Source organism: Tamandua tetradactyla, chromosome 7 (genome assembly GCF_023851605.1).
Source record: "Tamandua tetradactyla isolate mTamTet1 chromosome 7, mTamTet1.pri, whole genome shotgun sequence".
In the NCBI taxonomy this organism is placed as follows: domain Eukaryota; kingdom Metazoa; phylum Chordata; class Mammalia; order Pilosa; family Myrmecophagidae; genus Tamandua; species Tamandua tetradactyla.
The window spans coordinates 45,546,641-45,569,793 of NC_135333.1; the positions used below are offsets into that span (position 1 = coordinate 45,546,641).

A 23,153-nucleotide genomic window follows, 5' to 3' on the forward strand; every position below is an offset into this window, starting at 1 on the left:
AGATCTGATTACAGTTTCAAACATACAGTATTGAATAGAGATTATTCTACCTTAATGAAATGGGATTTATATTAAAACATGGCTTTTCTTAGGGGGCATACTTCCTTTCCAACCAGCACAATGGTCTTCTAGCTAAAATTTTGTGTGCTAAAATGAGATATTATTGACAGAATTTATTTGGATTGCAATTGTCTGATACAATCATCTTCTTAAATCTCCAAATTATAGCCTACTTCAGCTGAACTGTCTGAATTTGCTGCTACACAGAAGCAAAGGTGGATTCCACCTCTTAGAGGCCTGTTAGCTTCAAAAAACTGAATGTGAAAAATAAACTACAAAGCTGCTAGAGGCAAAGCAGAAGTTCTCTCCAACTCCCTAAAGAAAACCTGAAAGCACAAACCATAATGCCAAAAAGAAAAGAAAAAAGATGACTTGGACTATATAAAAATTAAGGATTTCTAACCAGAGCCCATGGATGAAAGTAGCAAAGCCAATTAACGTCCGCAGTATCCCTGCGAGGAGCTGCTGCCAAAGGCAGCAAAAGGCAGAAACCCACAGAAATGTGGACACAGGATTTGAACAGGCAATGTGCAAGAACTATTGGGGGAAACTCAAAAGAGTGGCAATACTAGAAAGTGGAGAATGCCAAGAACCAGGAAGAAGGGTGTGTGTGTGTGTGGCAGGAACCTCCTTTTTCCTGATGGTGGCTGTGCAGGGTGGCACAGCCGTTCTGGAAAGGCATCCTAAATGAAACAAGGAGAGGTGTCCAGCAATCCCACACAGGAGTTCTCAGAGGGATGTGTGAGGTTATTTGGGATACTAAGGAGTCCAAGGTAGCCTTCAGTCCATTAAGCAGGGAGTGAGGAATAAAAAATGTGTGGGAGCCAGGGTCCTGGCTTCTTTCAGAAATATGACTGATCTTCAAAGATATGGTCATGCCGGAGAAAAGTAGGAATAGAAGAGGATGCAAAGGCCAGGCTGGCATCACGGTCCCATCTCAGGCCACAGGCATAGCCCGGTCCCTTTCAGGAACTGGGGTTGGACGTGTCACTGGGTGAACGTCCTCACTAAATATTTTTAAAGAACTTACACAAATATCTCTATGTTCATGTAATCGGGATGACTTCGTTGCTGAAGGGAAAAGGCTGAAACCACTCCATCTTGCCTTGGCCGCCGGCGCGGGGATGTCCGGAGCCAGGGGAAGGCGGTCCTGCCCCAACACCCCACCCCACCCCCAGCCAAAGGACTGTGACCCCCAGAGTCTACCCCCGGGCTGGTGTAGACACGGGTTCCTAGAATACCTGCTGAGTGATGCAAGTGGATGGAAATGATGGGGAGGGAACGACGGCCGCAGTGGAGCGGACTGGGGGAAGGCCGGGGGCAGTGGGGAAGGGTGCCGGCGGCCCCGGGGGTGCGGGATGGGGGTGTCTTCTTCCCTGCCCATACCCCGACACCCCAGGGTAAGGGGGTTCACAGAACCCGCAGTGCGAACAGGCTTGGGTAGGGAGATGAAGAGAAGCGGCCCGGAAGAGGCTGGAGGGGTGCGCGGAGGCGCCCCCATCCTGCACTGGGCGCAACGCCCAGGACCGCGGGGATGAACGCGCGACCCTGGGGTGCGGCCGGCCCAGTCACAGCCCAGCCCGAGTGCGACCGCGGGCGCCGCCGTCCTCCCTGCCCCGCTCCCGGAGCCCCACAGGGCCGCCCCCATCCCACCCTCGGGCGACCGTGCCCCCCACCCCGTCCCACGTCCCCCGTATCGAGAAAGAGGCGGGACATCGTTATTCACTCATTTAATTTAAATATTTTTTGCAAAGTCATCGTCATTACAAAGTCAAGTCCTCCGCGGGGCGGCAGGGGCGGGGGCGGAGCCAGGCCTCAGAGTCGCCGCAGGTAACCCTCCCCTCCGCGGGACGCGCCAGGCCCGGGCCGCGGCTGCAGGCAGGCGGGCGGCCCGGGGGTGGCGGCGGCCCCGGCGCCCCCCGCGCCCCCGGCACTCCGCCGCAGGCCTCGCGCGCCCGCCCCTCAGCAGCCCCCGCCCCGCCCCCGGGCCGCCCGCGCCCCCCGCCCCCCATGCACCACCTCCTGGAGCAGCCGGCGGACATGGCGACGGCGCTGCTGGCGGGCGAGAAGCTGCGGGAGCTCATCCTACCGGGCGCGCAGGACGACAAGGCGGGCGCGCTGGCCGCGCTGCTGCTGCAGCTCAAGCTCGAGCTGCCTTTCGACCGCGTGGTCACCATCGGGACCGTGCTCGTCCCCATCCTGTTGGTCACGCTGGTCTTCACCAAGAACTTCGCAGGTGAGGGGCCGCCGCGCGCGGGGCAGGGGCCGCAGGGGCGCCCTCTGCCTCTTTCCCGCCCCCCTCCCCTCCCCTCCCGCCGCACCGTGGCCTGCTGGCGTGGCCTCAGCCACCAGACCTTCGGCCACCCTTCCCTGCAAATGTCACTGTCGCTATGAGATCCCCACCTCTTCTTTTTGTCTTATCTCCCATTCATTCTCCCGTGACCGCTGGGGCTGGGCCAGGCCTGTGCTAGATCCATCCTTGAGGACATCACCAAGACACCAGGACTGGCCTGTGGAATGTCACAGGCATTGGGGGACAGTAGGAGGTTCGAGCTGTGGACACAGAGCCTGGGGTGGACATGGAGCCCGTGGGGTGGATGTGGAGCCTGTGGGATGGACATGAGCTTGTGGGGTGGATGTGAAACCCAGGGGTGAATGCAGAGCCTGTGGGTGAACACAGAGCACGTGGGGTGAACATGAAACATGTGGAGTGAACATGGGATCTGGGGAGTAGGCATGGATCCCGAGGGCAGGATGTGGAGCCTGTGGGTGGACATGGAGCCTGTGGGTTAGACACAGAGCCTGTGGGGTGAATATGGACCCCATAGGAGGACACAGAACCTGTGGAGTAGATGCAGAGCCTGGGGGTGGACGCAGAGCCCAAGAGTGGATGCAGAACCCATGGGGTAGATGCTGAGTGTGTAGGGTGGACGTGGTATGCATAGGGTAGACATGGACCCCATGGGGTAGGTGTGGAGCCCAGTGGTGGATGTGAAGGCTGGGGGTGGACATGGAGCCCTGGGGTGGATGTGGATCCTGGGGGTAGACACAGAGCCCACGGGGTGGATGTGGAGCCTGTGGGGTGGATATGAAACATGTCGGGTAAACATGGGATCTAAGGAATAGACATGGAACCTGTGGGTGGACATGGAACCTATGGAGTGGATGCAGAACCTGGGGTGGGCACAGAGCCTATAGGGTGGACACAGAGCCCAGGAGAGAATGTGGGGTGGAAGCTGAGTGTGTGGAGTGGACGCAGAATACATGGGGTGGACATGGACCTCATGAAGTAGATGCTGACCTAAGGGGTGGACGTGGTTCCAGCGGCCAGGACCGTGCTGAGCAGCTGGTCAGTCCTGTCCAGTAGCAGGCAAGGATCCCCTCCCAGGGAAGTAGGACCCTTTGAAGGACGTGAGCAGCAGTTGGCCTGGCCAGGGTTGGTCTTGGGAGACCATCTGGCAAGCAGGCTCTGCACCCCAAAGGGCTCATGTCAGGGCAGAGGGTGGGGCCAGGCTGGGCAGTGGCAGAAGGCTTAGGTAGGGGGGCACCTAACGAGATGCTGAGCTGGCACATGTCCTGGGCATTGGCTACACACATAACCTTAGTGCTAACCCATGGGAAGGCTGGTCCCCACGGCCCCCTCCTCTGTGCCCAGTGACCTGGCACAGCCCTATGACCTGTCCTGTGCATTTGGCCTTCTGCACTCCTCCACAACCTCCCACCAGGCAGGGTCCCTGTGGCCAGAGACACCAGGCCTGCAGGTGGACATTGCCCAGGACACGGGAGGCCTCTGCCGGACTCTCTCCTGGGGCCCAGACACAGACCCAGGCCCACAGGGACCCAAGACCAAGGGTGAGCACACGCATCCCAACACACACCCCAGCATGCACCCTGGTAGCACCCCAACAGACACACATACCCCAGCACGCATCCTACAGTCACCCCAACAGATATATGCACCCCAACACATATGCGTGGGACTCACTTAGTGGCAGGAGCCAGTTGGGGCTGTGGACAGGGCCAGGACCCCACGGTCAGAGGGGCAGGCCCATGGCGGGTCCGTGGATCGTGGGCTTGGGGGCACAGCTGTGTCCAGACCTTGGCACTGGCAGCCGGGTCAGTAGGCCTGGGCTTGCTCCCTCCTGTCTGCCCCGGCCTGGGGCAGCCGGCTCTCCTGGTGTCTCCTCCTCCCTGGTCCTAGCTGTCCTAGGCCTCTGTGTGGGGTGCCCCTCCCCCCCAAACCACATGTACACACGATAAATCGGATGGAGGTGGCTGGGGTTGCTCTGAAATAGTCACCCCACCTTGGGCACCAGCTCAGTCGGGCCTGCTTCCCGCTAGAAGCCCCATGGTATCTGTGAGCGACTGGCTTCCGCGGCCGGTTTCCTTGCGTGACCCGAGCAAACCCGCTGGCCAATTGAGGCATCTTGGATGCATTCCCGGCTCACCCTCCTCTTCCTCTAGAGGAAGGAGATGTGCTCCTGGTGGCGGGCACAGGGGTGCAGGGATGCAGGGGTGCAGTATGGCTCCAGGCCCCGTGGGCCTGCAACTAAAGTTTTCAGGGCACCCATGCACCATGGTCCAGGGACTCAGCCCGGGACCCCAGCTCTTTGGAGGCAGGCTGTCCTCTGCCATCTGTCCACCCACCATGACAGCACCCTGGGGGCTGGACCTTCCCCTGGGGGCACCTTTGCTTGTGGTACAGAATTACTATAGCTGGCCCAGAGCCCTCTGCTCTGGAGGAGACAGAACCGGGGGCCTGCCCTGCCAGGCACTGGCTGTGGTGTCCCAACTCCTGCCCATACCCCACCCCAGCCTCTTCCAGCCCTGGTCCAGGTGGGCTCTGCCCATCCCTCTGCCTCCAGCCAGGTCTGGGATGTCCACCCACAGGCCTAGTGTCTCTGGCCACAGGGACCCTGCCTGGTGGGAGGTTGTGGAGGAGTGTGGAAGGCCAAATGCACAGGACAGGTCAGAGGGCTGTGCCGGGTCACAGGGACGCCACGTCCTGCGCCCCACAATGGCTGGACCCTCCAGCGCCACCACAGGGGCATCCTCCAGCAACGGGTCTAGAAGCTGGATGGAGCAAAGCAGCTCTGCCGAGACCCCATGGTCTGCTTGGGGTCACTGTGGCCTCTGGACCTCTGCTATACCTGTGCCCAAGACCCCTGAGGTCCCACCCTGCACATCCCGCCTGGACCCTCACCATGTGGGCATAGGGGGCTGGGGGCAGGCTATGGGGTCTCCATGCTTGGGTGAGCGACCCCCACCCCCTGGCCTGTGCAGTGATAGTGTCTGCCAATCTGCTGGCGACTTGTGCATGAGCCACATCAAGTGCAGCTCTGTCCCCAGCACAAAGGACACAGATCAGGCATTGGATGGACAGACAGATGGAAGGCAGGCTAGTGCCCTGCAGCGTCCTGGTCCTGACCTCCCAAGGGTGCAGGCTCCAGGACAAGCAGAGGGGACTCAGCACCCCTTCCTGGGCCCCTCGGGGGTGAGGAGGAACAGGCTGGGGGCTATGGGGGGGACCAGGGCGACGCCGTCTGGGCCGGGCTGGGCTCTCCTGACTGGGGGCCTCCTGGAACCCCGTGCTCTGGGCTTAGGGGCGCTCGGACCTAAAGAAGTAGGTGCTGACCCGGCAGCTCAGAAAAGCATAAAGGACGGTGCAGAAGAGGCCCTGTGAAGTAGAACATATGGAATAAAAATAAATAATAGGGGGAACAAATGCTAAAATAAATTTAGTTTGAAATGCTAATGATCAATGAAAGTGAGGGGTAAGGGGTATGGTAGGTATAATCTTTTTTTTTTTCCTTTCCTGTGTTCATTTTCTTTTTCTATTGTCTTTTTATTTTTTTCTGAATTAATGCAAATGTTCTAAGAAATGATAAATATTGAACTAAGTGATGATATTGTGAATTACTGATTATATATGTTGATTTTTTTTGGTTTCTTAATTTTTTAATTAATAAATAAATTAAAAAAAAAAAAAAGAGGCCCTGTGAGCCCCCAAGGGCTGCCAGGAGGCCTGCAGAGTGGGGAGCTGGGGGAGGCTGGAGGCTCAGGGGCTCAGGGGAGGGACCTTGGGGAGGGACAGGTTGAGCCAAGACCTCTGGAGCCAGGGCTTCCCCGAGGCGGGCCTCAGGGGGTGCTAGGAGGGCCGAGACACCAGGTGCTTCCAATGCCCGGGAGCCTGTCCGCTGGCTGCTTCTCCCCCCTGGACAACTCGTTCCCACGTCCCCCCTCAGGAGTTGGTGCTGCCCCAGCAACAGCAGTGGCCATGGGCTAGGCTCTCCCCACCCTCCCCTGCTGTGGGTCCCTGCACATGGCACAGCCACAGGCTCATGCGAGGAGGGCAAAGGTTGAGTTGCAAGTGTTTTCCTGCAAAGAGGGAGAAAAGTCTCTCTGTTCCTTTAGAGACAAATATTCCTCAGTTCAACTGGTGAAAACTTTCCCTTTGCAAGTCTGGATCTCCCCACCCTGCCCACCAGGGTCCCCAGGCCACCCTTCCGCATCCCTCAATGGCCCCGGGGTGGGGCGGGGCAGGGCAGGGCAGGGCCAGGGCCAGGAGTGGGCCTCCACATCCCACAGGCGTGCATTGCCTCCCTGGTCTGAAGAGTGCTTGGGGTGGGTGTGTGGGTCAGCCCCGGGGGTGGGACAGGATTTCTCCTTCCCTCCCCTGTTGGACCACAGTGACTGCAAGGGAGGGGACCCAGGGTAAGCCCCCACCCCACCATGGTCGGCAGTAGGGGGAAAAGTGGAGGTTTGGGGAGACTGTGGGAGAGGGGCCTGCAGAGGTGTGAGGGACAGGGGCTTTAGGAAGCCCCAAAGTCCAACCCCTACCCTTGATGCTGGGGGGGTGGTGTCTCCCCCATGCCAGTGCAGCCTCCCTCCCTGCTTCCGCCCCCACTTCCACCCACTCCCAGCTGTGTCTCCCTGAGACCATCCCCCCTCCAGCCCTGTCTCCTCTCTGCCCCCAGAGGAACCCATTTACTGTTACACCCCGCACAACTTCACCCGCGACCAGGCGCTGTATGCCCGCGGCTACTGCTGGACAGAGCTGCGGGATGCCCTGCCCGGCGTGGACGCCAACCTATGGCCGTCGCTGTTCGAGCACAAGTTCCTACCTTACGCCCTGCTGGCCTTCGCCGCCATCATGTACGTGCCAGCGCTGGGCTGGGAGTTTCTGGCCTCCACGCGCCTCACCTCCGAGCTCAACTTCCTGCTGCAGGAGATTGACAACTGCTACCACCGCGCGGCCGAGGGCAGGGCGCCCAAGATCGAGAAGCAGATCCAGTCCAAGGGGCCGGGCATCACGGAGCGGGAGAAGCGGGAGATCATCGAGAACGCCGAGAGGGAGAAGAGCCCCGAGCAGAACCTGTTCGAGAAGTACCTGGAGCGGCGGGGCCGCAGCAATTTCCTGGCCAAACTGTACCTGGCGCGGCACGTGCTCATCCTGCTGCTCAGCGCGGTACCACTCTCCTACCTGTGCACCTACTACGCCACCCAGAAGCAGAACGAGTTCACGTGTGCGCTGGGCGCCTCCCCAGACGCGCAGGCGGGCGGCGGGGGCGTGGGGCCAGCCGTGCGTGTGAGCTGCAAGCTGCCGTCGGTGCAGCTGCAGCGCATCATCGCAGGCGTGGACATCGTGCTGCTCTGCTTCATGAATCTCATCGTGCTCGTTAACCTCATCCACCTCTTCATCTTCCGCAAAAGCAACTTCATCTTCGACAAGCTGCACAAGGTGGGCATCAAGACGCGCCGCCAGTGGCGCCGCTCGCAGTTCTGCGACATCAACATCCTGGCCATGTTCTGCAACGAGAACCGCGACCACATCAAGTCGCTCAACCGCCTGGATTTCATTACCAACGAGAGCGACCTCATGTACGACCACGTGGTGCGGCAGCTGCTGGCCGCGCTGGCCCAGTCCAACCATGACTCGACGCCCACGGTGCGCGACGCGGGCGCGCAGACCCTGGACCCCAGCGCGGAGCCCACTGAGCCTGCCGAGCCGCCCGTGGTGAAGCGGCCGCGCAAGAAGATGAAGTGGATCCCCAGCGGCAACGCGCTGCCGCAGCCCTTCAAGGAGCCACTGGCCATCATGCGCGTGGAGAACAGCAAGGCCGAGAAGCCCAAGCCCGTGCGCAGGAAAACGGCCGCCGACGCGCTCGGTGCCCCTCTGCTGGACGCGGGCGGCCCAAGGCAGCCCAAAGGCGGGGACACGGCCGCCCCTTCTCCCGCGCCGCCGGGGACCGCCGCCGACAAGAAGCACGCGCGCCACTTCTCCCTGGACGTGCACCCCTACCTCCTGGGCGCCAGGAAGCCCAAGGCCGAGGCCGCGCCCGCAGCAGCTCTGCCCTCCTCCCGCAGCCAGGAAGCTGGCTTTCTCTCCCAGGCCGAGGAGTGCGGCCGCGGGCTGGCCGGGGCACCCACCGCAGGTACGGCGCTGGGCCTCGAGGGGCAGGCGGGCCCCTGCCTCGACGCGGTGGGGGGGCGGGGTATGCGGCCACCTGAGCTGCGGGATCGGGAGAGGGGGAGGGCGGAGCCGCTGGGGCCTGCCGGGAGGCGGCGGAGTCTCCCGGTTGGCAGGGAGGTTGCTCAGGCCTTGGCAGCCCTGGAGGAGAAACTCCTCACCTGGAGCTGCCCTTACAGCGGGGTGGGTGGGTCCCTTGACCGCCGACCACCGGCCGACCTGGGCGGGTCAGGGCTACTATCCCCACCCCCGGGTTCGGGCCTTCCCCACCTCTGCGCAGGCGCCGAGAGGGCGCGCTGGGGCCGAGAGGGCGCGCTGCGGCTTGGGCCAGGGAAGGGTGACACCTTGTCTTCTCCTGGTTCGCAGACGCCGTGCTCCCGGCAGAGCCTGCCCGAGCCGGGCTTCCCTCGGGGGGCCCCTTCCGTGTGTGCTCGCCCCCCGCGGTCCCTGCCGTGGCCCCCCTGTCTCCAGCCGGCCTGGCGCTGCTGAGCCGGAATGCCACGCACCCTCTGCTCCACATCAACACGCTGTACGAGGCCCAGGAGGAGGAAGGGGGTCCCCACGCGCCCCCCGACGTGGGCGACCTTATCGCCATACCCCCGCCCCAGCAGATTCTGATTGCCACCTTCGACGAGCCCAGGACAGCTGTGAGCACCATGGAGTTCTAAGGGGCAAGGCCGTGCCCACCCGGGGACCCAGGGACCCCAGCCCTGCGTGGACAGCCTCTGCCTTGCCCTGCACTCCCCACTCCCAGCACCCCGTCGCACCCCGACCGCATGTGGGGGGCACTGCACCTTCCCAGCCTGGAGCACAGCCGTAATGGCATCTCATGGTCTGGGGAAGGTGGCAGCCCAGTAGACCACCCCCCATAGGCCCGGAGCCCCCCGCCCCATCCCCCACTCGTAGGAGTGGGAACTGCAGGAGGGAGAGTTTATTTTTTTAGTCGATTTCATTGTGGACCCGGGACGCGGTTTATTTTCTGCGAAGGGAGGGGCCGGGTGGGGGCAGGACAAGCCCACTGCCTCTAGGTCAGCTGGGGTGGATCACCCCATGGCCCCGCGCTCAGGGGTGCGCCCCTCCCCTCTGCAGGGACCCGGCCTTCGCGGTGAGGGGGGCTGGGGCGCCCCTCCTGCTGAGACCTCCATGCACTTTCTTCTTGTAACCTGACACATGTATTTTATTTTATTATTATTAGTGTAATTAGCAATTATATTTATTATTAGACATAAGATGGGTTTAAAGGGAAGGGTGGTATGTGTGTGAGCGGGCATGAGCGTGCAAGTGTGTGTGTGCATGCGAGGACACAGTCTGGCTGGGGAGGGGAGCAAGGCAATAACCCTGGCCCAGGTTCTAGGCCGCCAGTTACCTCAGCCTTGGGCACTACTGCTCAGCGGTGGTGAGCAGAGAATAAATGCTATTCTGACTACGCGCTTGGCTGGGGCGCCGCTATGCAGGGTCACACTCTCCGGGGGCCCCAGCCTTGCCCCGCAGTGTGGGCTGGTGTGGGGGATTCGTGGTCTGCCGTTGGCAGAGGGGCTTCAGGGGTGGGCCTGCCCCAGAGGGCCCCCAGGCAGGGGCTGAGTGTGCAGCCCCCCAGGAAGCCAGCCTGTCTTAGGTGCGGCAAGGGCCAGGGGTGCTGGAGGGATCCAGGAACGCTCTGCAGTGAGGGGGCTCCGAGATGTGGCGGGGGGAGGGGGCAGAGAGGAGGCAGCCCAGGCAGAGGCCATCTAGGAGGTGGTGGGGACTGGGCAGGGGGCTTGAGTGCCAGGCTCTGGGGTGGGGGTGGGGATGAGCTGGTTCCGTAGGGCCATACAGCCTGGGGCCACCCCCTTATGCTATCCCAAGGGGCACCCCGAGCTGGAGGGCGAGCCTCAGAGAGCAAAGAGGTTGGGGCCCAGGGGTGACTGGACCTCTGCCCACCCCAGTCCCAGTGGCCGCACCAGCTAACACCACTGCATCTATCTACCCTTCTGCACATGCTGGTGGCCCTCCCTACACCTCCCAAGTGCCCTCAGCTCATCCTGTGCCCGGGAGGCCCCACATGCTGGGGCCAGCCGAGAGAGGACAGTCCCAGAGTCCTGCGGGCACTGCTGCCCTGAGCGGGGCCAGTGAGTCTTTGGCCTGCCCATAGGCCAAAGGGAAGTGTCGCAGCCGCGGAGCAGTTTCGCGGCCTCTGCACATTCAGTGGACCAAGGCTGAGGCACCTTGTGCCAAGTGCCTTCCCGCCGGGCCCTATTCGGGAAGAGGTTTGTCCCTACAAGGCACGCCCAAAGGAAAGGCCAGTCTGGACCCCCCACTCCCAGGGCTCCCTGCCTCAGACCCCTGTAGAATCCACTGGATTCTCTTGCTCTGCTCACAGACCCAGCCCCTTCCTTGGTGTCTGTCCCCCAAGACTGGGGGGGGGGGGGCGGGCAAATGGCTGTGTAGGCCTAGGGCTCCAGCCCCAGCCCCTTGCTCTCTCCCTCCTTCCACTCCCACTCCTCCCAGAGGAATAGAGGGTGTGGCTGCCCCACCCCAGCAGTTCTAACGGGGTGTGGCTTCCCCTACTCCCTCCTTAGCTCCCAAAGCAACCCTACCCCCAGAGGCAAGACTAGAAGCTACCCCAAATAAAACTCCTCATAAAAACATTCTTAGAAAAACAAAAACACACCAGGGTTCTGTTCTTCCCAGCACAGCTGGAGCCCCCCCACCCCCCACCCCAAGAACTAGCCCAACCCAGTTCCGGCCAAGGGGAGGTGGACGCAAGTCCCAGTCTCCCGCGTCCCCCTGCTCACCACAGCACCTGCCTGCTCCAGGGGGTACCCTGCCCCGGGGGAGGGGGGCAGCCAGAGGCCCTGGCATTGTTTAAGATGCACCCCATGCAGAGCTGTGTGCTACTCTTGTCCCTGGGGGAGGGGGCAGGCCTGAGACGCCCCTTGCTGTGACACCAGTGAGCAGGCCCTGAGCCTGGCCTCCGCGGCCCTGACCTGGGAACCCAGCTGGATCTGCCGCTGATCTCAGAGGACCCCAATCCTGTTTCCCAAGAATATGGGCCTCAGGGTATGTGTGGGTGGAGGGGTTACATGGACCCTCAGATGTGTGATGTCACGCCAGCTGAATAGGCATGGCCGAGGCCTGTGGTCACAAGCAGGGCATCCCTGAGAGGGCCACCCCAGGCCCAGAACACCAGGTTGCCAGGGTCAGATGCAGCTCTCTGCCGACCATGACCCTAGGTCTGCCTCCTGCTGGACAGGCTCCTGACACTCCCAGCAGGTGGCAGAGGCCAGGCCCAGCAGGCCCTGGGGGTGGAGGCTGAACTGGAGCCTCCCTCTCCCCCAGACCTAGAGAGAACCCCTCCCTCCCAGCCAGCGGGGGACAGGACCAGGTAGCCTGCTCTGGACGGTCACTAGGGACACAACTCCCTCCTTCCTCCTCCCAAGGGGTCCCTCCCCATGCCTGTACCAAGGGGGGCCCACGTGCCAGCCAGGCGACTGGGTGTCCCCATGGGTGTGTCCCCCTCCCCCACCAGTGTCTGGGGCCTGAGACCACAGAGCTTTGTGCAGAGATGGTGTCCTGTCCCCGTGGGGCGGGGGTGTGGGGTGACTGGCAAGCCAGCACCACGCGAACTGCCTGCCCGGCGGTCCGGGGTCGCCAGGTGTCGAGGACAAAGTGCACGGCGCAAGCAAAGCAGCGGGAGCGGCTGACCGCAAGCAGCGGGTCGCTAGTGTGGCGGTGGCCCCCCAGGCCCAGCGCGACACGCACCAGTCACCCGCGCTGTCTACCCGGCAGCATCTCAGCGCTCGCCGCTGCGTCCAGTCCCCCGTCGCAGCCGCGCCCGCACCGTCTGGTGCACACCGTCTGGGTCGCCGCGCTCAGGCCGGACCACACCCTCCCGCCGCCAGGGAACCGCACCCAGCGCCTCCTCGGCCCACAGCCCCAGCGCGGCGAGCGGAGGCCGCCAGCCGCTGACACGAAGTTAAACGCCCGCAGGGTAAGCGCCATGGCCGCGGACGACCCGCGAACCCCGATCTCGCGGCTCGCTGCGGGAGACGCTTTGGTTATGGCAGGCGGCGCCCAAGGCGTCTGGGCCGTCGTGGAAAAGATTCAGGAGGGTCCGGCGCTGCTCCCTTCCCAGCCCGCCTTCTTCCTGCCCCTCCTCCCTGGGTGGCGTGGCGGCCATGGCCGTGTAGCTCGGCCCCTCTCATGCAGGAAGAACCCCCTCTGGGGGACGCGCCCCGCGTGAGCTGGCATGGGGCGCTAGTAGGCCTCGGTCTTCCGGGACCCCCTTCCGCCGCGCCCTGGGTTCGGGGATGTCAGGTCCGGCAGGTCTGCTCGTCCTGAGTGTTGGGGACACGGCTGACAGCCGACTGTGCCGCGGGTCCCTGGGACGTGTCCGCCGGGGTACCACCAGCCCGTAGGTCTGGCCAGGCGGACCCAGGTCCCGGCGCCCAGCCCCGCCCTCTCTGCTCCCGCCTACGGCGCGCGCCCCATCGGGGCTGATTCTGGGACGACCCCCAGAGGGCACGCGAGGGTGCGGCCCAGGCGGGTATGTGAGACTCGGCGGGCTCAGGGCCAGGCCACGGCGAGAGGACACCCTGCACCCCACTGCCTGTGCCTTCCTGCGAAGATGGACGGCTCGAAGGAGACAGGCTTTCGTGGTCATTTGACTTGACCACCTCATGGACGCCGTGCCAACACTGTCCCCACTTCCCAGGCTGGGAGCTGCGGTCACAAGTCTGTGAGGCCACCCCAGGTGCCGAACCCGCGAGTCCAGCGGCGGCAGCTGCGCTCGCTTAACACTTCGAGGCGCGGCAGGGTGGGGCCGGCCGAGCGCGCGGCCCGCTGGGAAGTGTAGTCCGCGGCTGCGGGCTGGCGAGACGGGGCGGGGCGCGCGGAACTCCCCTCCCGGCATGCCGCGCGCCGCCCTTGGCCCCGCCCCGCCGGCCCGCCCCGTCCGGAACGCGACGGAGCCGCATGGAGGCTGCTTCGGTACGCCGCGAGCGCGGGACGCGGGGTCAAGGGATCAGAGGGCCCGGGTGCGCGGGGTCCGGGTGTCAGGGTGCCAGGGTGGCCGGGGTCCGGGATTCAGGGGGCCAGGCCGCGCAGGATCCGGGGGTCAGGGGGCCAGAGCGCGTGGGGCTCCCGGGTGGCCAGGCCCGGTCCCGCTCCTCGAGGTGGCTCCGGCTCGGGGAACGGAGTGTCGAGGTCCGCGGGCCGGAAGGGTCCGGCCGGGTCGGGAGGGCCGAGGCCGGAACTTGCCCTGCCGCGGGCGGCCCGGGTCGAGCAGGTCGCGGGGTGGGGAAGGGGGCGGCGGCGCAGGGAGACTCGCCATGCGGGAGACCGAGCGAAACAGACCGGCCTGGCGGGGTTGGGTGGAGGGCTCCTGCAGCCGTGGGGCTGGGGCTTGCCGTCAGCCCGCCCCCGTGGTGCCGGGCGCAGGTGTCCGGGCCGCGCGGGGCGGGCCCCTCCGCACATCCGGCGGGCCCGGGCACGGGTGACGTGTCCCTTAGTGCGACCGCGGCTGCGGAGATGTCCCAGGCTGCATGTCCAGGGGCCTCCGGGAGTCTCTGATAGAAACGTGCCCAGCACAGCGCTGTTGTGATGCGGTTCACATGCCCCAAAATGTACGGAAGGGACTTTTTAGAAACTTACAGCGCAAATGAAGTTGAAGACAGGCTTCCCCAGTACGACCAAGCAGCCAAAAGGGCGGCGGCTCGCTCTGGCCAGGCAGGGCAGCCTGGGTAACGGTGGGGGCTCTCTGTGGCCCTGCCGCTGCCTTCCTGGGCATAGAAGTTGTGGGAGCCGGAGGGGTGCGCGGGTCCACCCTCTAGGAGCAGGGGTACTATGGGGCACAGGGCTGAGCAGCTTGGTCTGCGATGGTGGTTAGTGTGGGGTCCCTGTGTGCTCAGGAAGGAGCCCCTCGGGTTCCAGCTCAGATGTGAGCCCAGCATGCAGGACTCTGCCTCGCTCACATGAAGTAGGTCTCCAGGGGTGCCCTGGCTACCGAAGTGGGGGAGCAAAGGAAGCCAGGCTTTGGTCCACACTCTCCCTGTTGTGTCTATCATGTCCTGTGCAGTGGGCAGCTGACTGCCTATAGGTCTGTCCAGTTTGAGCTTGCGTGGGAGATGTGGGTCTTTCTAAGTATCTTGTGTGGTGTGGGGAAGCCAGGCTGGGGTCTAGGAGGCAATTCTTGGCTTCCCAGTTCTTACAGGGGTTCAGGGAGGAGATGGAGGCCAGGAGGGTGACAGCTGTGGAGGTGTGTCCCACGATATAACAGCCTGGGCCCGAGGCTGCCACTGGCATCGTGAACCATCTCACAGTGAACCATCTCACACCCTTGGCTGTCCCTCAGTGGACACAATGACCTTCTCAGACGTGGGGCAATTTAGTTTTGTGTCCTGGGGCTGTGTGCCCCGGAGGGTCCCTACTCACACGGTCATATGTCTCTCTCCAGGGTGTAGGGCAGCTTCCCCAGTACCAGTCATCCTTATTACTGGGATTCCGGGTCTGCAAATCTGCCTGCTCACTAATGTGCATTTGTAACCCCAAAATCAATACTTTCACATTTGTTCATGGACATTCCTACAGTGGTGAAATTTTCCCAGCTGATGTTGTACGAGGCCTTCTGATCTCAGCTCTCGCGCTGTTAGCCAGTGTCCTTCTTGGGATACACTTAGTGTCATGCTTTTGGCATTTCTGTGCATTTTGTGGGTGATTTCACTGCTTGAAGTGGCCCCTGGGCACAGTGGTGAGAAGGTGGAGATTGACCTTATGGAGAAAATGCCCTTCAGGGCAGCTTTGCCCAGGTGTGAGATGTGAGCTCAACCTTGATGAATTGGTGATGTATTAAATACAGTGTCTTTAAGTAGAGGCGTAAATCCAGGTTTTGTAGTGACCGGTCCATGGACATGTATCCATTGGCCCAGCCCTGCCCCAGGAACAGGAGCTCAGCATTTGCAGCACTGAATGGAACATAACTACTGTGAGTAACAAGCCGCACCTGCATTATACACTCATCCTGTTGGCACCTGCTGCTTCAGAATCAGGGAAGGTCAGCAAACAGGTAGCGCTGTCCCTTTCATGGCTGAAGACCCAGAGCCTCAGGACAGGTGTCCCTAGGCTCCAGCTCCCTCCCTGTGGGGTTTTGACCCCACCCTCTTGAGTTCAGAGGCCCAGGGTTGCAGGTGGAAGTGAGGTTTGAGTGTGACCTGCAGTTTGCTTGGCATGGGAGAAGGCCAAGGCAGTGTGGCCGGCTGGGGCAGCCAGTAGCTAGCTAACTGCTTGGGCCCCTAGGGAGGTATGGGGCGTCCTGTGCCCAAGGCAGCACTGGGCAGCGAGCCTGAGATCCCCTTGCCGCGCGAGTCACTGGTAGCTGACCTGCTTGGCAACTGACCGGCCACAAGCGCTTTGCCCAGGATCACCTCCTGGCAAGGTGTGTTCGTCCATGTACCCCAAATTGGGTTCCGGAGAGGAGGCAGGGCCTCTCTGCCATTGGGGCTGGGAAAGTGGCTAGCAGCAGAGCCCACCAAAGTGCCTCTGCCTATTCCTGTGTGCTGCTGGCCACCAAAGTGAGGCCTGGTGATGGCAGAAGTCGGTGCCAGGCTCCCTGTCGCTGTGCTGGCTGCCAATGCCCAGGTTTAGGGCCAGGGGCTCTGCTCACAGCACTCAGGGACACGGTGAATCACAGCACACTGCCTTTGGTGTGGTTGTGGCAGCACGCAGTGGTCAGAGCAGTCCAAAGATGGGGTGAAGCTGGAGAGCAGGGAACGATGGGGGCTCAAAAGCAGCTCCTGCAGGCGGTCCAGTTCAGGCCCCAGCCACAGGTGCTAGAGCTCCTGTGATGGCGAGCAGGGCTTGGGAGGTAGCCTCTGAGACCTGTGTGGGGTCATAGACTCATGGTGTGCTGGGGGCCTCGGGGGGCCTCCCACCTGGCTCAGGCTGCCGAGCCTGTGCTGGTACCAGAGTGGCCCAGCTGTTGTGGGGTTCGAGATTCAGCTTCTCTGTGCCCTGCACCCCTGCACTGGCATCGGTTTTGCTGTGTATACCTGTGGACTCTTGGAGGCCTGACCTGTTGGCCACCATGCGTGGCCTTGGTGGTGTGGCCAGAGTCGGGACAGAGAGGCACCAAGTGGGGCCTTTGGGGTGGCCTGAAGCCCCAGCTGCTTTGCCTGCCCTCCTGCACCGAGTCCTGCACCCCAGCTGGGCTTGGGGCACTGAGCCCAGGAGGGTTCATCCTATCCAGCACTGGCCAGAGTGTGTACTGGCTGCGCTCTCCAACCCCCACCCCCCAACCCCTGCACAGGGTATTTTTTTAAGCAGCTTTTTTCCCTAGTACTTTGACAGCCCTCCTACTGCTTGGAGTAGGGCCTGCTTCCTTTCCTGGTGAGCTGGAATGGAGACTCAATCCATTTCCTTCTCGTGCTGTTCCTTTGGGGCCAGGCTCAGAGCTGGGGATGTGAGGACAGGATCTGAGAGGTCAACAAGCACCTGCAAGCTACTTTTGGGTCATCCCTGCATAAATGGAGTGCTTTAACCTGTGAGACCAGGCAGAAGGAGTCCTGGGGTACAAGGCTCATGTGAGCCACGGTCCAGGTGAGGCAAGGCACAAGTGAGCCAGGGCCCAGTTGAGTTGAGTTTCCAGGTGAGGCAAGGCCTAGGTGAAGTGAGGCCCAGGTGAGCCATGGCCCAGATGAGGCAGGGCCTAGTCCCCCAGAAGTAGCCACTGCCTTTATGGACACTGACTTTTATAACACGTAGGGGGCTCCCTGTTGTGCAGAGAGGCAGCACAGGGTTTGAGACCCTGCTGGGACTGGGGTCCCTTCAGGCCAGGAGAACCCCCAGGGTGGGCTGGGCAGGCTGGGCAGTGGCCCCCTGTGCCCTCTGCAGAGGCCAAGGTGCTGTGGGCATGAGGACCAAGAGTTGGGGCACCTGGCTTGGCATCCTCTGGCCTCCCGGACCCAGGCCTGGCTGAGCTTCGGGGTGGCACCCCTGTCCTCAGCTGCCCTCCTCAACCCTGTGGGGCAGCAAGGCCCAACTGTGACTGCCCAGGCTGCTCCTAGGAGTTTAAAGGCCATTTCATTTCTGGCTGGTTTCCCTTTTGTTGTGTGAGGCCAGGTCATCGTGGAGCGAATACAGCCACCTCATTTCTTCCGTGGTGGCTCCCCACCATTGCCACCCCCTGCTATGTGTCTGAATCCCCCAGTGGCTTGTGATGGAGAGGCCCAGACAGGCCCCCTGCCACAGGCCACTGCCCACCCGCCTCCACCCAGAGCATCCATCGGGGGGCTGGCTGTGAGTCTTGTATTGCCTCCTGTGGCTGCCACCAGCAGGTTTCCAGGTGACACCGGGTGTGTCCCCGCCATGCACCTGCTGTGTGCCTCCTATGTAGCCTCTTCTCTGAGTGGGACAACGGCCTGGCTCCTGACGACAGTAATATAACTCACGGGCTTTGCCCAGTCTGTCTGTCCATCCGTTTCGGGGTCTCACAAGCACCTTCCACGGGCCCTGGCACTGTGCACACCTCCTGTCTTCCCTTGGCCTTCTGCCAAAGCCCCTGGCAGGGACGTTTCTCTGTCCCCTCAGGCCTCTGTCCAACAGAATAGGAAGCTGACCGCCAGCCATGGAGGGGGACGAGGACGAACAGCCGCCACAGGAGGTAAGGGGTGCCTGGCTGACAGAGTGCTGCTCCTGAGAACCCTGAATCAGAGCTGGCCCCAGTGCCACCAGCTCTGCGTGCCCAGCCCATAGCAGCTAGCTTGGAGGGCGGTGGCGGGGTGGGGAGTGGGCAGCTTGGGGTTCACTCTAGGGGCAGAGCCTACAAGGGGCTTCCTCCTGGGCAGGCGCCACACCAGGCGGGCTCCTGGTTGGGCCCTCAGAGATGGGCCCCCTGCCCCCCATGGCCACACCCTCCATGCCCCCTGCCAGGCCTGCCACCCCACTCCTGCCCACACCCCTCCACCCTGGGCTGCAGGCCACACTCTCTTTCCACACACTTCCTGTCACTGGCCACAGTGTCCTGGCGCCTCCTGGGCGTCCTTTTTTCACACCCCTCACTCCCCCTACCCCCGGCCATCTCACCTGCATCCGGCCTTCAGGCCCCACCTGGAGCAAGAGACCGAGTCCTCAGCTCTGCGGCCTCAGTCCTTGTGCCCCAACTTGGGAGGTGACATCCCCTCACTCTGCTGCACTCTCTTCACCCGAAGTGAGCACTAAAGCTCAACCTGGAGTAGGGCCAGGCAAGGGGGAAGAACTGCAGCTGCCCAAGCTCAGCACCTGGCCTTGGCACTTGGCAGCTGTACTGGCCAGAAACCAGACAGGGTCCCCACGCCAGCGCAGGGTGCGGCAAGGCTGCCTCCTCCTGGGGGCTGTAGGGGTCCTCTCCCGGCCTCGCCAGCTGCTCGGCACTACACACTCCACCCTCAGAGCTGCCTGGGCTGTATCCTTAGCTCTTACCCATCTGCAAGGTCACTACACCCTCAGGCCCTTTGCTGCGGCACTGCTGATTCCCAGGCTCATGGGGTAGGACACAGCCTGTTGGTGTCTACTCCACCACAGTGTGGGTCCCAAGGGCACCCCAGACCCTGCTGCACCCTCAGGCTGCTCTCAACGTTGACAACTTAAGTCCCTTCATGCCACTGCTCTGCTGAGGCCTTTCCCGTAGCCCTTTACTTCACCAGCTCCCCACTTCTCCCTGACCTCAGCTTCCTCCATCCCAGACAGCCCTACTCCTGCCCCAGGATCTTGGCACCTGGGGTGGACTCCAGAAGTCAAGTCTGGAGCACGAGCAGCCTGCACGGCACACCGCGTGGACCGGGCAGGGCCTGGTGCCTCCCTGATGGCCCCCTTCTCTCTACAGGCCACAGCAGGACCCAGCGGGACACCAGGGCCTTTGGCGTCTGTGCCCAGGGTACCTTCCGATGAACACCAAGGCCTAAGTAAGAGTCTCCCAGGGTCACACAGAAGCCCCTGGTGCAGGGAGTCCACATAGGGGAGCAGGCAGCCATCCCACTGTGTTGGGTGGGGTGGGCCAGTTCGGGCACTGTCCTAGGGACATTGTGGCCCCAGGCTCCCTGTAGGGGGAGGTGCCACTGTCCGTCCACAGGTGAGGGCCCTGGAGCACAAGAAGGGCACAGCTGCACCAGGATCCCCCATGCGCCAGGCGATGCTGATCCTGCACCCCAGCGGGCAGGTGCTGTCCTTGGCCTGCCCTCACCTCGGAGTGCAGTGCCAAGCTCATCCAGGCCCTGGGAGGGGGTGTGGATAGTGGGGCCCTCGGCATGCATCTATCTCCTAACCAGGCCTGGATGGGCTTCCTGCCCCCCTCATGTAACTCGGCTGCCCTCAGGGCTGGCTCAGGACCCTCCCCCCGGGGGGCTTTGGGGCCCATGCCACCCAGTGTCTGTGCTGTCCTGACAGCTGATGTGGATGCCTTCCACCTCCTCCTGGAGATGAAGCTGCGGCGGCGCCGAGAGCGGCCCACCCTGCCACACACTGTGACCGAGCTGGTGGCTGAGGATGGCAGCAGGGTCTACGTGGTGGGCACGGCCCACTTCAGCGACGACAGCAAGAGGGATGTGGTGAAAGTGGGTATCATGGCAGGGGAGGACGTAGGAGCAGGCTAAGAGGAGTCGGGGCGGGGGGGTCTGTTGCAGGCCAGGAGGAGTGGGGAACCTGCGGGGGGGTTGGTGCACAGGCCCTGTTGGGGTGACATGGGGCTGCTGCAGACCATCCGGGCAGTGCAGCCAGACGTCGTGGTGGTGGAGCTGTGCCAATACCGGGTATCCATGCTGAAGATGGATGAGAGCACACTGCTGCGTGAGGCAAAGGAGATCAGCCTGGAAAAGCTACAGCAGGCTGTAAGGCAGGTACGTGGTCAAGCAGGGGGTGGGGTGGGGGCGGGTGTATGGGGATGTCATGGTCAGGGGGAGCCCCTGGAAGGTGTGGGGCCTCTTTCTGCCCTGGTGGGTGTGAGGGTCTCAGCCTGCTGGGCCTTGAGCCAGGGCCACATCCAAGTTGGACATCACCCCTTGACCCCGGGTAGACCCTGGAGCCAGGGTGCAGGGTCCTGGCCTGAGCAGTGGCTGGCAGAGGCATTGGGGTCCCTGAGAGCTTTGGGTGCTGCCACACCACCTACTGGGCATGGAGCTCTAGGCAGCCCCTGCCTCACTCCCGCAGACAACTCAGTGCTCCACAGGGTACTGGGGGCTGGGGACACTTGGGGACACTTCCGGCTGTGGCCAGGCCCCTGCCTCCGCCTGCTGACGGCGCCCCCTCCTCAGAACGGCGTCATGTCGGGGTTGATGCAGATGCTGCTGCTCAAGGTGTCAGCGCACATCACGGAGCAGCTGGGCATGGCCCCGGGCGGCGAGTTCCGGGAGGCCTTCAAGGAGGTGGGGCAGAGCGGGGCTGCGGGCAGGGCCTGGGTGGGAGGCAGGGCCGCGGCTGGGGCTGAGTGGGCAGGAACGGGCCACCCCCACACACTCCCCTACCCGCGCCCCACCCCCTGCCCAGGCCAGCAAGGTGCCTTTCTGCAAGTTCCACCTGGGCGACCGCCCCCTCCCCGTCACCTTCAAGAGAGCCATTGCTGCGCTTTCCTTCTGGCAGAAGGTCAAGCTGGCCTGGGGGCTCTGCTTCCTGTCGGACCCCATCAGGTAGGGCCGAGACGCCTGCCCCATGCCCTGCCCGGCCCCTCCGACTGCGGTGCCCACAGCCCCCACCTCCCCCAGCAAGGACGATGTGGAGCGCTGCAAGCAGAAGGACCTGCTGGAACAGATGATGGCCGAGATGATCGGCGAGTTCCCTGACCTGCACCGCACCATCGTCTCGGAGCGCGATGTGTACCTGACCTACATGCTGCGGCAGGCAGCCCGCCGTGTGGAGCTGCCTCGGGCCTCGGATGGTGCGAGGGCAGGGAGGGGGCAGTCAGGGCTGGGGCAGCTGCATCTGGGAAAGAGCAGGGGCCTTTGGGGACACGGGCCTGCCAAGGCTCTGTTGTGGTTCCCTGTGACCCGTGACCTTACTCTCCACCCCACAGCCGAGCCTCGGCAGTGCATCCCCTCCGTGGTGGTGGGCGTGGTAGGCATGGGCCACGTGCCGGGCATTGAGAAAAACTGGAGCACGGACCTCAACATCCAGGAGGTCATGGCGTGAGTGTCTTGCTGGGTGAGAGGGGGTGGGGTGGGGTAGCAGGACCCTGTTGGGGTGGGGGAGGGGCACCTCTATCTCTGAGCCAAGCCCAGCCTTCCTCTCCCCCTCCCCAGTGTCCCCCCACCATCCATCTCTGGCAGAGTGTCCCGACTGGCCGTGAAAGCTGCAGTCCTGGGTCTGATGGGCTACGGCCTGTACTGGGTGGGCCGGCGTGCTGCCCACCTCGTCCTGGCACTGCCTGCTGTGCAGAACTGTTTCCAGAGAGTGGCCACCGCCCGGCCCCAGAAGTAGGGGGATTGGGGGGCAGTGCGCAGAGCAGGGCAGGCTGCAGCAGGGGGTTTGCTCTCAACACTGGTGAGCCTCGGGGGGGCTCCCGGGGGTGTGGGCGCCCCTCCTGTCCCCCTGGAGTGGGGCAGAGCAGGCAGCAGCTGTGCTGGGGGAGCCTGCGCCCCAAGTCCCCTACCTGGCATCCGGGAGCCGCTCTCTGCCAAGGCCCTTGGTCTAGGCCCAGCCTCCCTGCTGCCTGGTATACTGAGGTTCCCCCCACCACCCTGCCACGGCCCATCCAGAGAGGAGCTCTCATCCCTCTGGGCTCAGGCTGCCCAGCACCCTCCCTGCTGAGGGCAGCAGGCCGGCCCCTACCTCATGTGCCTTCTGCTTGCCAGGCATCCCTGGCCCCCTCGGGCCCCCAGCTGCTGGGAGGACCCCTACCCCAAAGAGTGTTTCCCAGGGAGTCCTGGGCCAGGAAGGCTGCCCCCCCCCAACCCCCGCTCTGCAGCCCCTCTGGAGCCCAGGGCTGCCTCTGGCCTGCAGTTTCCATGTTGTTGGTTTTTAAAACTGTCTGAAGTTTTTTTGCTCAGGTAATTTTAACTTAAAAAAAAAAAAACTAAGCGAATGTCAGAAAATGGGGGCCTTAAATCTGATGGGGCAAAGCGACCTCTGGGTCCGGAGTGGGCCAGTAGGTGGCTGCAGGGAGGGAAGGGTCCAAGGTGGCCCCCACGGGCGTCCTGCTGGTCGGGCTGGGAGCTTGGGGTGGCCTCTTGTGCCTCAGCAGTGGGACCCTAGTGGGCAGTGCCCCCACCTTTCCGCCGTTCTCCGTGGGCTGCACAGGGGACAGCCTATGCGCAGAGGTTGAACCTGGCACCTGGGGGTGTTGAGGCTGGTTGGTCAGAGGTGTCAATGTCCCTGGGGCCCAGGCCAGGCTTCGGGGGTCCTTCTGGCTGACTTGGGGTTTAGCCCAATACATGAAGCTCATGACCACGAGGGCGGGCAGCCACTCTACCCAGGGGATGCACTAGCGCCTTCCATGTTTTTCAGACACGTGTGTGCTTTCCTTACAAAAATAAAATTTATTTTGGAAGCTCCTGTTGTGTGACCACTCCACTCCCCCTTCCTCGCCCTGATGTCCCGGTTCCTGTTCTCTGGGAATGCCTAGAGCTCCCTAAGTGTCCGTTTGGGGAGTCCCAGGTGGCAAGGCGGCTGGGGTGCGCTTGGGGAG

At 62.8% G+C, this 23,153-nt stretch overlaps 3 protein-coding genes across 8 annotated transcripts in view; all 3 read left to right on the forward strand.

Moving 5' to 3' along the window:
* Nucleotides 1–1,022, forward strand: part of MOV10L1 (Mov10 like RNA helicase 1) — a 179,531-nt gene extending 178,509 nt beyond the window's left edge. For 3 of the 4 annotated variants that reach the window (XM_077169223.1, XM_077169227.1, XM_077169226.1), the window contains one exon: nt 229–1,022. In XM_077169223.1, the coding sequence (XP_077025338.1) occupies nt 229–304 (76 nt within the window). In that variant the 3' untranslated portion in view covers nt 305–1,022. The remainder of the gene's footprint in view (nt 1–228) is intronic. The other variant, XM_077169225.1, reaches the window with a different exon arrangement.
* A 1,048-nt stretch (nt 1,023–2,070) lies between these two features.
* On the forward strand, nt 2,071–9,198 carry PANX2 (pannexin 2). The gene is made up of 3 exons (XM_077167860.1): nt 2,071–2,296; nt 7,038–8,495; nt 8,897–9,198. The coding sequence occupies exons 1-3, from the start codon at nt 2,071–2,073 to the stop codon at nt 9,196–9,198; spliced, it is 1,986 nt and encodes a 661-aa protein (XP_077023975.1).
* A 4,241-nt stretch (nt 9,199–13,439) lies between these two features.
* Nucleotides 13,440–23,015, forward strand: TRABD (TraB domain containing). 3 transcript variants are annotated; one of them, XM_077169228.1, is made up of 10 exons: nt 13,440–13,498; nt 18,092–18,164; nt 19,365–19,443; nt 19,925–20,091; nt 20,233–20,373; nt 20,788–20,898; nt 21,020–21,159; nt 21,235–21,407; nt 21,543–21,654; nt 21,769–23,015. In XM_077169228.1, the coding sequence occupies exons 2-10, from the start codon at nt 18,129–18,131 to the stop codon at nt 21,944–21,946; spliced, it is 1,137 nt and encodes a 378-aa protein (XP_077025343.1). In that variant the 5' UTR covers nt 13,440–13,498; nt 18,092–18,128; the 3' UTR covers nt 21,947–23,015. The 3 variants fall into 3 exon arrangements, with proteins under 3 accessions (XP_077025343.1, XP_077025344.1, XP_077025345.1); XM_077169229.1 differs by having other exon boundaries at nt 21,113–21,159; XM_077169230.1 differs by lacking the exon at nt 20,788–20,898.
* Nucleotides 23,016–23,153: the final 138 nt, after the last annotated feature.

Bases quoted from the DNA above. Each gene is read 5' to 3' on its own strand.
- TRABD (XM_077169228.1), top strand. From the start codon at position 18,129: ATGGAGGGGGACGAGGACGAACAGCCGCCACAGGAG. The intron at 21,160-21,234 runs GTAGGGCCGAGA...CACCTCCCCCAG, and splicing joins TTCCTGTCGGACCCCATCAG to CAAGGACGATGTGGAGCGCT. The intron at 21,655-21,768 runs GTGAGTGTCTTG...CCCCCTCCCCAG, and splicing joins AACATCCAGGAGGTCATGGC to TGTCCCCCCACCATCCATCT.
- PANX2 (XM_077167860.1), top strand. From the start codon at position 2,071: ATGCACCACCTCCTGGAGCAGCCGGCGGACATGGCGACGGCGCTGCTG. The intron at 2,297-7,037 runs GTGAGGGGCCGC...CTCTGCCCCCAG, and splicing joins CTTCACCAAGAACTTCGCAG to AGGAACCCATTTACTGTTAC. The intron at 8,496-8,896 runs GTACGGCGCTGG...CCTGGTTCGCAG, and splicing joins GGCCGGGGCACCCACCGCAG to ACGCCGTGCTCCCGGCAGAG.